The sequence below is a fragment of the Diuraphis noxia genome, unplaced genomic scaffold (genome assembly GCF_037042655.1).
Source record: "Diuraphis noxia isolate RWA-SAM2 unplaced genomic scaffold, SU_Dnox_SAM2 contig0007, whole genome shotgun sequence".
In the NCBI taxonomy this organism is placed as follows: Eukaryota; Metazoa; Arthropoda; class Insecta; order Hemiptera; family Aphididae; genus Diuraphis; species Diuraphis noxia.
This window is the reverse complement of record NW_028301717.1, coordinates 290,183-302,991: the sequence shown is the minus strand read 5'-3', so window position 1 is coordinate 302,991 and position 12,809 is coordinate 290,183. Positions and strand designations below refer to the sequence as shown.

General features: G+C 32.5%; 1 protein-coding gene across 2 annotated transcripts in view; it reads left to right on the top strand.

Annotated features, from left to right (window-relative positions):
• Positions 1–442: 442 nt before the first annotated feature.
• The window catches only part of LOC149054311 (uncharacterized), a 62,162-nt gene continuing 49,795 nt past the window's right edge, over positions 443–12,809 (top strand). For both annotated transcript variants that reach the window (XM_089230245.1, XM_089230244.1), the window contains exons 1-2: positions 443–1,062; positions 9,054–9,447. In XM_089230245.1, the coding sequence (XP_089086371.1) occupies positions 9,087–9,447 (361 nt within the window). In that variant the 5' untranslated portion in view covers positions 443–1,062; positions 9,054–9,086. The remainder of the gene's footprint in view (positions 1,063–9,053; positions 9,448–12,809) is intronic.

The following is a 12,809-nucleotide window of genomic DNA, read 5'->3' as shown; positions in this document are numbered from 1 at the left end:
TCTTCCTTGGTGTGCCGAATATAGGGTATAATGGGTAAAAATATTATATACCTAAATACCTATATATATACATAATGTATAGTCATAGTGCTGCAGTTGGCGTGGACCTGCAGTGGCGGGCTGGTGTGGGTCGTAGGGTACGTGTGGGGTGGGTAAGAGGGCTAGAGAGTGCGCGAGTGAGCGTAAGTAGCGTGTGTGTGCGTTTTTTTTCCGTTTCGTTACGTTTTGTTTTCCTCTTTGGGTTTTTTTCTTTTTTTTTTTTTCGTTTCCCCTGTTTTACTGGCCTGCCTCTCCGCCGGACCGTTTCGGAGGCTCGACCAATGGGCGATCAGGAGGGCGTGGCGACGCGGGCGGGGCTCGGGCGCCTGGCCGACGCGGCGCACCAAGAGTGGGGGTGGAGGGTCTGCAGCGGGCCGTGGGCACGGACGAGCCGCACGACGCCGCGCCGTTCAGTTCAATGTTCGACACCGGTTGTGATCGCGTACCATGTGAGAAATATTTTTTTTCCGTTCCGCCGTCCGTCCGCGCTCTCTCGACATCGGTTCACCGTAACCGCACCACAACTGTACCTAATCTTAATAATAATATCTTATCGGCTGCATAAACCGTCTCACGGGCGACAACGATATCATAATAATATTATAGTATTTGCCTACTGATATTTTGAGTATTTTGCCACCGCGAGGTCACCGCTGCCGTTCGTGTACACGCCTGCGTGCAGCCTGTTCCGAAGAACAGTTTCGAACAATTTCGCCGGTATTCTAAGGTAAATTTACAGTTTCTCGCGTACTTATCGATTTCGCGCGTGCGCCGTCTGCACTTGGTGCAGTGTATAAAATATTATTGTTACGCCACAACGCTTGTGCGGTTCGTCGTATTCGTCGTCGTCGTCCGATTTTCGGTTGAAAACTTTTTTCTTCCAAAGTGATATCGTGATTTCCATGAGCACATGTCATCGATCGACTTGACTCATCGCTGCAGCAGTGTTCATCGTGTCATGAAGTTAGCACGTCAAATCGCCCTTTGCTAGGATTTGTATACACACCGAAATAAACGTGAAATGTAAGTTTAAAAATTAATTCAAAGTATATAGTATATAGGTAGGTCGTAGGTAGTCTATAGCATTAATTATTGAACACTTAAGGTCGAAAATATTGTTATTAGTATTATTTTGTCATTTGTGCTGTATACAAGTTCTTTCAGTATCGGCCGCAAGTCGCGAACACTCGATCTGTAGGTATAATGTTTTTTTTTTAAATTTAAAATCACTATAAACACTAAATCATTATCACTGCTATAGGAAATTTATACCCACTGAAGTAAACGTGAAGTGTAGGTTAAAAAATTAATTTAAAATAAATATTATTATATAACTTCGTCTTAGCCACACACACACATATATATATATAATATAGGAAGGTAGTCTATATAATTTATGCCACGCTTAAGGTCGAATAGTTTAGTGATATTTTGTGCTGTATATAAGTTCTCAATATAATTTACTGCCTGAGAGCACTCTGTTTAATATTTTTAATCCGATTTTTTTTTTTTAAATTTAAAATTACTACGATTGTTAGGACACAATATTGATGTGAAAGAGTGTAAAAAATGTGTAAGCTGAAAATTATAATATTTAACTTTGTTTTTATGCCTTCGACATGAACAGCCTATATGATTTATATTACACTTGCGTAGAATATAGTTTACTTTGGTGCTATACCTCATGATATAAGTGCCATCCAAAAACTCAGTAAAGTTCTTACATCAGATTTTTTTAATATTTAAAAATATATTTTTTTTATATATATACATAATTCTCAGATATTTTTCTAAATGATATTTAGGTATATCAATAACTATGCCACACCAATTAGCTAGTAAACCTTAACCTGCTATTACAGTGGTGGCAAATAAATCATTTTTGATTAAAAAAACTGTTTAAGTATATTTACAGTATAGTTGCAACCAATATACATAATAATAATATAGTTTGGTACAGATTTATTAATTTTATTTTTATTTCAGTGAATCTTTCATATTTTTATAGTTATCGTGCATAATATATATTGTTATAGACAAAACACATTTTTTTAAATATTATTTTACAAGACTATGTGCAAACATATTTTTACAATTAATTGAAATATAGATACTTGCACTGTAATTATTATTGGGAAATAATATATATTATTATAATAAAACCATTAAATGTGGGTATGAGCAACATTTCAATAAAATTAATATTATCAGATAAATAGGTAGGTAAAATATATTTTACATATTATGATATCAAAGTATATTTCGATAATATATTCTGTTGCAATCATTTTTTGTATGCAACGATTACAAAATGTTTGCTATTTAATTATTTTTCTCAAATTACTAATGTATATAAATAAATATATGGTATTTCTTCAAATAATTATGTTTGTGGATGAAATGTTAATTTTATATCTAAAAATTTTTATTAAACAGACAAATACAATATTATGCATTGATAGTCACTCAATTATCTTATAAATCATTTAAATGTACAATACTATAGAAGAAAATATTTAATGAGATCATTGAATGCTGAAACTAAGAAATATAAAAGAAAATAATATTTTGAACAGTAAAATTTGGTGCTATTATATTTATTTTATACATAATTATACATAATTAATTTTCAAAAGAAATCATAATATTATGCTTAATTAGTGTTAAAAACGTTTACATACTCGTAATTGTATAATTAAATAGAATTTAAATTTACCAAACAGTTATAACAACAATAGTATTGATATACATAAAATAGTATATATTTTATTTGTTACAAAATAATTAAATTAATTAGAATTTGGAATAAAATTAAACGTTTAGTTGAACGGCACATAAATGTACTGCTTTTATGCATCTCACAATTACAATCTATTTCATATTACCTATGTTAATAAATAATTAAAAATATTCAAATGCGAATTTATTTTTATTTAATTATTTAATTTTTTCTAAAAAAAATTGATGATTATCAACACCATAATTATCAGCTTTATTTCATTTTTCGAGATACGTTTTCTTGTATTGGACAATAATTTTTTATCGTCCAATTAAAATAATAATAATGGTTACGAAAATGTTGTGTGTTAGATTTGAATAAACTAATTAACTGCCGTTTTAAGGTTTTAAGGTTTTTATTTTTTATATACATATCAATAATGAATAAAGTCTATGCATAAATTATAATTCGTGTTATTCCGTTAGTGTATATTAGTGCCACACTTCTCGCGTATAAACAATACGAATTGTAAATGTACTTAATACAGTTTAAGAGGTTTCTTTAAATAAAAAAATACTAACAAAAAGCACCCTTTTCATAAAAAAAGTCCCAATATTATACAATAGAACATAATTGATCTTTGTTTGTATATAACTCGTATAAGTAAGTACAATAGTTCAAGTATACTTACATCTTAAGAGTCGAATTAATCGAAATATATAAAAGTTGTTTTAACTCATCATGGAATACACTAAGTTTAAGATGATTCAGAAATATTTCTAACAGTATTTTTGCTTTAAGGTTTAAGACTTAAATGTTTTTTAATCATAAATAAAAACTTTCCATACGCGTGTTATTTTCATTATTTACTTATTTATTTTTCATATATAGTAGGTATCCAAAATAATTAAAAGTCTTACTGTCTATTTGTTGATTAAAAAACGAAACACAAAAATAAATAAAATCTCGTAATCAAATATTTTTCAATTATTTAGTAGGTACATATATTCAATCATTGTTATAGATATAATTAAATTACTCATTTATATAGTTACAAACATATAATATTATAAATTTAAAATACATCTCCGTCGCTGGAAAATAAATGCCCAATTCTACATCGACTATAATGTGTTAAAAATTCGAAAATTTAAAAACCCGTGTTTATAATAATAATATCAGATGACTATAAAAATGACGATAAAAGCATATCTTTTATGGGTATATAATTAATTTAACGAGGATGCCTCCAATTATTTATTTGTTTATCAATAATTATTATAATTCTTATTTTGTAAGCACACTGCACTTTTTGAGAATTTTACTGATATAATATTTAAATTTAATAAAACTATAACTGCAAGTTTACGAAATCTATATTATTTTTTTCAACCATTCAATGTTAAAAAAGAAGTTTAGGTTCAACACACTTGGTTATTCTAAAATTTATCAAATTACCTATTATTGTATAATATGTATAAGATTCTAAGGTTACGTATAAATTTAATATCTATCTATCTACCCGAATTGTTTTAGCATAAATATAATTATATCATTTAATTACATATCTTTATTTTCTAATAAAAAGCAAATAAAAAAAAAATTACATATCTGCAGCAGATTTAAATTCCTATTTCATCATGATAGGCAGTATAGGCACCTATATATAGTATATATTTATTGGTACTTAGCACTTAGCTATTTATCTAAAACTATGTACTTTTTGTTAATTTCTATTCATAATTAATTATAAATCTAAAATTGACACTATATTCTAACGATCAGTATTCGCTAGATCATAGGTGCGTCCAACATAGTATACCTATTATTATATTACATTATGTTGTGTCGTATTAAAATGTATATAATACATACTAGGTATAGGTGTACAGTGTGATTTTTTAAATATTTTCATCCCCATTTTTCCCTTTACTTGTACATTTGTTCAAATTCTGTTTTTTAGAATTCTTAAGTAGACTTGAAGACAATATTTTAAAAATTCTGACATTTTCATACTACTAAGGAGTGCCCTGTGGTGATACCAACTTCTATTTTTATTTGAACGAGAATTCCCTTTTTTTACTGAAAATTATTAAGCAAATAATTTTTTTGAAACTTTTGATGTATCCAAATCAAAATTCTAATTAGTAGTTTCTGTGTTAATAAAATGTTTATACTAAGAATAAGTAATAATCCTTATAAATGGTTTTGTAAAAATAAAAAATAAATGCAATGTTAGATGTAGTATTCATTATACTTGGACCATTTTTATACAAATTATTCATATCTATAAGTCAATTGTAATTGCTAATTTTTTCAAATTGTCTAAGCACCCGTTACTACACTTCACCCATTACTATAGACATGTTATCCTTAAAACACAAAGTTACTTATACTTGCATTTTGATTTAGATACATCACAATTCTCAAAAAAAAAAAAAAAAACAGTTTATTAATATAAAAAATAAAAAAGGTAGGTTTCTATTTGAAAAACTGAAATTGTTATTGTATTATACAGGATTATCCTTAAGTGGAACAATGTCAATGGTCTTCAAGAGTAAATACAAATTCCAAAAATCTGAATTTCAATATGTGTAAAATTTAACCATGAAAATAGAATTTGCATGCTTAAAAAACCACCCGTCTATCCAAATTAAATAAAAAAGTTTTGTTTTTCTATCGAACGGTTTTTGTTGCTGTAAGCGTTTACACTTAATAGTCTTAACATAATATATATATATATATATATACAGTTTGTACCTATATCTTACCTATTTGTATGTATATATTGACAATATATATATAGCACAATAATTCACAGTGGTGGTCCCTCAAAATTAAACTCTGTAGTATAATACAATTTATGCAATATCATGCACACACACACACACACACACACACACACACACACACACACACACACATTTATACGTATATAACCAACATAACCGTGTATAATACAATACGTATTTGCCCCATGTAGCGTCGATGCTTTTCATGTATTTAATAGCTATATTGCCCCCCTTCGTCATAACAACTGTTTATTGGTGACATCCACATAATATTTTACAGAAAATCTCCGCCAGTATAACTACGTATATATATATATATATTTATGTATATGTATCGTGTATATAAGTATTAAAGTATTAAATATACATATGTTCGGGGTGCAGCAGCCAATTACCTCCCGTTTTGCGTATATATGCATATATGTAGAATAATATGTAGGTACTATATATATGTATATAAACGCTGCATTGTAGGAGTATATACCTACTGCTGAAGCAGAAGTAGCAGCAAGCAGCTTGTACATAATAATAATATATAATATATAATATAATAAGCCGCAAGGAGTATCCCCAACAATGGTGGCTACAGGTGTCTGTCCTTATGTGGAAAGAAGATTAGCCCACTTAGCGTGCACGCTGTATACAGTATTTAGAATAAATTGCAAGAGACCTCCATAAATATTCGCAATATCTTTGTTCCGATCAGGTTTATGTTATAATATCCCTCATCGGGTACCTACCTATTTATTTTTATTTCGGACTATACGTATGATATATCTTCAGCAGTCCGTATACACACGGGTAAGCACGGGTAAGCACTATATAATAATATGATATTATTACGATCGATTATACCTAATATGCGTGTGTATGTGTATTATGTAAAAATGTGAAATACAATTCGCTAACAATCGCTCTTGTACCGCGGTATCGTCGTGTAGGTCACTCTATATACTTGTACCACTTGTACCGTATCCGTTATTGATTTTAATAATAATAATAATAATAACGATAACGATAGAAAACAATTTTCTCTTGTACATATACAATGGTTTAAAGAAGTTTGGACACGATCCTGTTTAATTACGAGTATTATTATTATTATAGAATAGTGAAAATATCATACTGTGGTGAAGCGGTTAACCAGATAGGTTTTTTGAATAATATTAACAGCAAACCTAATAGTATTTGTATTTTATACAGTCACTATATTGTTACAATTATATCGTACCAATTATAATAACAGTAATAATGTTTAAGTATACTGCAGCGATGTATTTATTATTATTATTATTAGGTATATTATAAATTATTATTATGTACATGCTCTCATCATTGTCAACGTTCGGGCGCCTGTTGTTTTCCAATTAAAATACGTAGCGGCGATTTTTTTTTTTATTATTATTATATTTTCTTATGTTGAAAATCGTGTGTTTTATCGTCTTTCCCACTGTTTTCCCATCGAACAATGGGCACCTTGAATTCCAAACACGCGCAATGATTAATGTTCTATAGAGTTCGCACTAACACACGTAAACTTACATAGGTACACACACACTTATAATATAATAATATTAAATGAATACGATTTACGTAATTTCGCGTACAAGTTAATTTACTTCACAGCAGCTATTATTAGCACAAGGTGTTTAACATGAGCATCGCATATTATATAATAATATAAATAATGTAAACGGGACGTATGACCCTCGGACGTGGTGCAGCGAATTTAATAATAATGTATTGGTAGGCACCTATTCTTATACCTATTTATAATAAAATAGTAATTGTTATAATAATAAGCGTGGGTATACAATTTAATATAGTTATCTATAAATGGTGGATTTTCGAACATTTTTGTTTTCGCATACCTACCACTTATGACAAAAAATGTAACCATTCCACATTTCAATACATATTTAACAATAATAATGCTAATTTAAGGAGATATAATGCATTTAATACACTGGTATTTAGTATCCATGTGGCTATAGTATATTTATACACGAAACATAAAATAATGATGAATCTATAACAAACATACCAAGACAAATAAAAATATTATTCTATTAATTACCTAGTACCAGCATGCAACCCCTTGCGTTCCATAAGTGGTACGCGTACCACAATTCTAAAACCCCTGTATTCTATACGAGGCTTCGACGGTTTCGTATAATATTTCGATAGCCAGCGGTTTTATACGTCATTTAACACTATGGTAGTGGATACGTTTTATTATGACCATCGTAATTAATGTAATTCGTCTGGAAAAACGTAAATTCGGCTGTTTATGCAAACTTATATATTATTATAGTTTATGTTAATATATAACATCTAACCTGAATAATGTGTAAATGGTGGTCATAATCATTCGAAGGTACTCGCATAGCATTATTTCTTTGCTAAAAAAAAAAAAAAAGAAAAAACACTTTCCTTTGACGTGTGCAGTCTTCGGTCGCGAGAGGCGTAGGGGCCGAGTGTTATAAATGCGTATCTACGCCTGCAAAATATGAAAACGAAAATGATAATTACAACGAACTCGACTGGTTGCGGTTAATTGTAATAATTACGTTATCAGATCTCGTTAACATATACAACTGGGTATAAGGTACAACACCATATTATGGATTATGGTCTGTGAATAAACGCGAGCGCGTAAATGGAACGACCTATTTAAATTTTAAATCCCGTGTAAATAGTTATAATAAATACGCGTGTTTGTTGTTATTTTTCACTCGTACTACGCATGTGCATCGCGTTTAGAAATTCACGGGGAAAGCTGAATTTTACGAGCCACCGCCGCGTCGTTCTTATGTCAGTAAACCACCAAATTTCCGGTAATTTGTGGTAAAACATGCATATTTGATTAGCTTTTCATTTTTCATATTATTATTAGTTATATTTAGATATTCCAATGTAAGTGTGGGTCCGGTGCACGCACATTATATTCCACTTGTGATTCAAAATATTATATCCACCTGCCAGTGCAGAACGTCTCTGTGAATGCCTTGGATATTTTTATCATAAATCAGCCATTTTAATTATCCATTTGCATCAATAAAATTGACGTTCCAGAAAATTAGTTTCAATCAGAAATTCAAAATATTAGGCTTATATTTTAACATGAATGTTTAGATAATATCAATCATTTTTTGGAGTTTCTTCGACGCATTTCGAAGAAAACTCAGTTGTTGAAATCCATAAAAACCAAATTTAGACTTCTGGGGATGAACCCATTATTGTCATTGAACGATTTGAACTGCAAAATTCTTATGGGAAATTAACGAGAAAAATATTATTATAATTTTCTTAGAGGTCTCCACTTTGTTTCCCAAAATTATTACGGAACGTTTGATCACGTTTCGACGAATTTTTGACAAGAGTCCTCCGACGGAATAAAACGGTTCTAAGAATAAATTAATAATAGGGTGTTGTTTATACAGCTATATCTTAATATCACAAATTGAATAATTAAATTAATTTTGTTATTTTTCTATTTTTAGCGTATCACAACCGTGCGAGCGGTTTAAAGCGGCATGGAAATGGCTGCCGGCATGGAAGTGGTCGGCGGTGCCGGAGCTCATCATCACCACCATCATCACCCGCACCACCGGAGCTGGTACGAGACGCCGGCCGGGTCGTCGTCGTCGTGCCGGGACGAGCCACTGGTGGCCGACAACATGTCAGACCACATGAACTCGTTCTTCGCCCATCACCACGTAAGCGCGCTTGACGCTCACCCTGCTGCCAGGGACTACCATCATCACCGGGCGGCGGCGGCGGCCACGGCCGCTGCAGCGGCGCCGTATCACCGCGACTCGCTCACCGTCACCGCTCGATACTATCACCAGCAGATCCACTCACCGTTCGCGCCGCCTCCGCCAACGTCTTCGCATGGTAAGTCCTCAGCACTTTTACTGCGAATATCGCTCTAGAAAAATGTATATTTTAACGTTTCAATTACAATGAAATCGAATTCTGGAATTAGTTTTTATTTTCACTTTCCCCTGTGGTTTTAATAAAACCACTTTTCTTTTAATGTTAAAGAGGGAGAAATGTACGCTTTTCAGTTGACCTACAGTGTTTCTCGCAATCGTTTATTGTAGTACCTAAACTTCAAAAAATGTGCAAAACCTCATTATTTTATTGTTACAAAAACCTGCGGTTTAATACAGGATAATATCCGTAATTGACGGATTTTTAATCGTTTCTTTGTATACATCTATATTTTGCTTGACAACAACTGCAATAATGATCTCTAGATAATATATTTCCACAATCCGATTTATCTAGTAGTCGCTGTGCGTAATTTTTGTGAAACATTCCCTATGGCTAATTTAATAATATATTTTGTAATAAGTTTATAATAATATGGTACAGACCTCTCCCTTATTATGCTGTCCGTTTTTAACGCGTCTTGTCTGCAACATAAAACGGAACTGCACTTAATGTTTTTATAGCGATTCGCGCATTTGATCGATTCGACGTGTAGACGGTAGATGTACAATGGCTTTTTGTAGCACGTCATGCTTTATATAAGTCTACTAATTATACCAGTAACACATTTAAACGATGCAATAATATTTTATTATAGATAGGACCTTGGTGCCAAAATACATTTCGAAAACTACGTAATATTTAAATATGACGTTGGAAAACCGCGAAAATATTATAATATATATTTTTTACAGTTATGAAATTTCACCCATCGCTCGCGTTGCCCACGCCCCTTGTCTTTTACTCCCTCGTAATTTATTCCTCCCGGCATGTCGACGATGCTGCAACTTCGCTATTCAATAATGCTAATATCATAATATAGGATTAACTGTATTATTATTGGTGCTGCAGTCGTCTGTCGAACCACGCACCTATTGGTATGATATATGTATATCATTACTTTTATTGCCGTATATCTATTCCTTCGCAAAAACATCAATATTAACCTCGTACAATAATCCGGCATAATATACAACACATAATGCGCTCCGTATATTATACCTCGTATTATACTGTGTATACGTTCGCGCAGTACACGATTTAACGGCCATCTCATTAATTATTAATTAATATGATGATATGTATGTAATCATATTGACCGGACATTGAGTAATTTTCAAGTGTAGAAAGTGAAACACTGTGATCCATTTTTGCTGCGGCTAACGCATACCAGCTATATATAATATATTATATATAGGTAGGTAAATACGTATTATACATATTATATAGAGTCCCGCCGGAGACTCGACTTTGGCCCACGATGATGTACACAGTCTTAAATATTGTACCACATGTATATACATAAATATGTATACCACGACCGCGTTGTCGTTTTCCACGCACGCACGCACACGCCACCCGTGGAAAACGCTTTGCCAACGTGCCGTCAAGGATTTGTATTTTATAGTGGCATAGTCATGGACGAGATAGCACACTGCAGCAGTAGGTACCTATCTATATACTCTTGATGATGGCGCTGACTCTTTACACCTGGCTGACCACCACACACAAGTCGGCTATCATTAACTCGCAATAATATAGTGAAAAACACGACGAAAAAACGACCGAGAGAAAATAATAATAATAATATATGCGTGCCGTATAATAATAATATGATGTGTTATTATAATAATATAATATTATTATGCTGCCGCACCATTGTGTGATGTATGTACACGATGATGATATGTGCAGAGCTCCGTTTGGTATTTTTTTTTTCTAAGGACACCCGATCATCAACGGCCCACTAAATTGTATACAATATATTATAATACATATACATATGGCCTATCAATGATATGTGCACCGAAATTTCGTTTCCAAAACTCTGTGTATATGATTTACTGGTGGTTTTTTCTCTTCTGTTCGTCCCTCGTCGTGTCCGACAAACACCGTTTTTAGAACATTACCAGTTATTTCTATGCATTATATACGCCAGCTAGGCCCTCCTCCGCGGTGGCCGTGCTACATTATTATATCAATATTATGTATAACGCGCGCCCATTGCAGCGTTTCATTAAACCGCTCCGCAGGCATAATTAACGGCTCGCGATCGCTTTGTGATTTCCAGATTCAGAGGTCGTTCTCGTTTCGTATCCCGTCGATTATTACTATTATTACACGTATTAAATTTTGTTTTCGCCTCCGCGGCCGTGTATGTGTGTGTGTGTTATTGTACCACCGCGGAATCGGTAATTTGTAAGCGTGTAAACCGAGAATCCGGTAAGAACCGCGTTCGGACCGTAGAATTATCCCTGGACATATAATATCTGTATAACATAGACAGGTATATCTACTGTATAGCCTACACACACCACGAGTAGTGTTGTTATTATTACCTATACTAGGATTATGTTTGTACCAGGTATATACATTATAATAAACACGATGCGTACCTAAACCTAGCTATATCATTGAACAATATTATGGTCGACCGAAAAGGATATAAATATCACATTTCGTGTACGTCACAAACGTGAAACGCGTTTAAACGCTGTGAACCAAAATATCATATTATTATAATATTAAACCTATATAATACGCGCATTGGTGTCTGCAGGTGATGGTGTTGAGCCACATTTGACCATTTTTGGTAGGCCACTCTTGGACAGTTAAAAGTCGTCGTAGTTCTTTTCGAAAAGATTTTTCTAAAATACCTGGAAATATAACGTCACTTAAATATATTACTAACTAGTATAATACATGCGCTCTGTACACACGAGTAAAAAAAATAATGTTTATGTCATAATAATGGGCTAATTTTTTCCCCGACTACCGCATTTCTAGGTTCATAAACTATATGTAGGTGAAACGCGACGCAATGTTCTTCCACTCTTTCCGGTCAGGCCTGCATGCTCGCACCGGATACCGTGCAGCACGGGGTTATCATTATAAAATTGGCTCTTACCCGATAATAATAAAAATATGAAAAAGTATACTCGAGATAAGGATCTGTCACATTATATTACATCCTTTTTTTTTCACTTGTAAATTATGGATAAATACACTGCTCGTTTTGTGCATCATGCGTATATATTTTATAATAAGTGCCTACATCTATATTATATATATATATGTATGTATGTGTGTGTGTGTGTGTGTGTGTGTGTGGGTACCGTCCAGCGGCGGAACTAATTTCGTCGTGATCGATCCGCCGTGTCGCGCCGAATTAAAATAATGAAATATTATCAATTATATTATATTATATTATACTCTTGCAAGCTTTCAGCATTAAAATGTCCAACGATCGGACGTCCCGACAG